The sequence below is a fragment of the Poecilia latipinna genome, unplaced genomic scaffold, assembly GCF_001443285.1.
Source record: "Poecilia latipinna isolate Pla-1442-1.1 unplaced genomic scaffold, P_latipinna-1.0 Scaffold2771, whole genome shotgun sequence".
Taxonomy (NCBI): Eukaryota; Metazoa; Chordata; class Actinopteri; order Cyprinodontiformes; family Poeciliidae; genus Poecilia; species Poecilia latipinna.
In genome coordinates, this window is record NW_015115387.1 from 1 (window position 1) to 1,836 (window position 1,836).

The 1,836-nt window shown below is 33.1% G+C and overlaps 1 protein-coding gene across 1 annotated transcript in view; it reads right to left on the reverse strand.

The window, feature by feature from the left end:
* Nucleotides 1-814: 814 nt before the first annotated feature.
* Nucleotides 815-1,836, reverse strand: part of LOC106939100 (gamma-aminobutyric acid receptor subunit rho-2-like) — a 14,999-nt gene continuing 13,977 nt past the window's right edge. Inside the window, exon 4 of the mRNA XM_015021396.1 lies at nucleotides 815-1,300. Within this exon, the coding sequence (XP_014876882.1) occupies nucleotides 1,212-1,300 (89 nt within the window). The 3' untranslated portion in view covers nucleotides 815-1,211. The remainder of the gene's footprint in view (nucleotides 1,301-1,836) is intronic.

Genomic DNA, 1,836 nt, shown 5'->3' on the forward strand with positions numbered 1-1,836 from the left:
TTGTAGTTTTTTAGCTAGAGTAAATTAAAGATGCTGATGGTAGTGAAAAATTAGGTGGAATTGCACTTTAGCCATTTCCCAAATTGGAAGCAGCAATTGGAAACCAACTTCAGCTTCATCCAAGCAAGAGGGGCTAACATACAGTTCTCTTAATGTATAAGACATCTATGGTCGGCATAGAATTAATCTCAAATGCATCATTTCATCAAATGTTCTTATAAATGATGGTGACGTTGGCTGTAGGAGTTTGCTTTGCAATCGGTGGGTTGCCAGATCGATGCCTGGTCTACTGTTGAGATTTCAGTTTGGTGTATTAAAGGCATTATTAAAAAAGAAACCAAAATATCACACCAGCATTCTGTTCTTTGTAAAAATGACTTTTGCAGTCTTGTTTACGGTTTTACATTGTAGATATAAATATCAGCAAAATTTGTAATTTTGGCTGATTAGTACTGTTAAGTTTAGGGTAATTAACTGCTGGCAATATTACAATATTTTTTTATGAACTTTACAATTACTTATATTTTTACAATATATTTCTGTATTTTCTACATTCATGACTGTCAAAATTACTTAGGATATATGTTTATTGAGTTATGATAATTCCATGTATTTTCTACGGTAGTATAATGCTTTGGATATTACAGTCAGTTGGTATTTTACCATTTTTTACCATAGATTTACGGATTTTTTTTCCAGTGTCGACTTACTGTAATTCTATGTATTTTCTACGGTAACAAAATGTTTTGGATATTACGGTCAAAAACTGTTGGTCTTTTACCATTTCTTACCGTAAATTTACTGACTTTCTTTACAGTTTCGACTTACGGTAGTTCCATGTAATTTCTACGGTAATGAAATGTTTTTGGATATTACGGTCAAAAACTGTTGGTCTTTTACCGTTTGTTACCGTAAATTTACTGACTTTTTTTACAGTGTGGCAGAGAATTTGTTTGGCAGTCAAGCATTTGTTTACATGCTGTTAGAAAAATATTCCTGCGCCGACTCATTAGCTGCAGCATCTGAACAGCATCCTGTGCCTGTGTTGCAGCAGAGGTCATTTGTTTCAAACTTCCAATCTTTCTCATCTAATAACATCAGTTATGTTGAATCTGACTTGTTTTTCTTATTTGTAATTATCTGCTGCAGGTGAAATTTTCACCTGCCCTTGACTGACCAGATAGTGTGAAACTGGTTGCACTACAAGTCATTCAAACATTCAAGCAGCATACCATGTCAACTTCAGATATGCTGTCCAAACTCTCCACCTGAACATCCACTCCAACTGGGACAGCCGGACCTGCAAATCAATACCAGAAAGCTCATTATCAGCATTGCTTTGTCAGTTTTAAAGTTGCTACATGATGTTTCTACATACTGCAGATATAAACCAGTGTACACTTTCTGCTTCCTCCCTTTGCTTTGAACTCACCACACATAGAACTGATGGTTGTTTATATATATATATATATATATATATATATATATATATATATATATATATATATATATACACTGCTCAAAAAAAAATAAAGGGAACACTCAAATAACACATCCTAGATCTGAATGAATGAAATATTCTCATTGAATACTTTGTTCTGTACAAAGTTGAATGTGCTGACAACAAAATCACACAAAAATCATCACTGGAAATCAAATTTATTAACGAATGGAGGCCTGGATTTGGAGCCACACACAAAATTAAAGTGAAATGTTCCCCCTTTATTTTTTTGAGCAGTATATATATATATATATATATATATATATATTTTAATGGGCCAGTCGCTATGTTCAGAGGGCTTGATAGTAAATATTTAGAAAATGACATACAAAAGA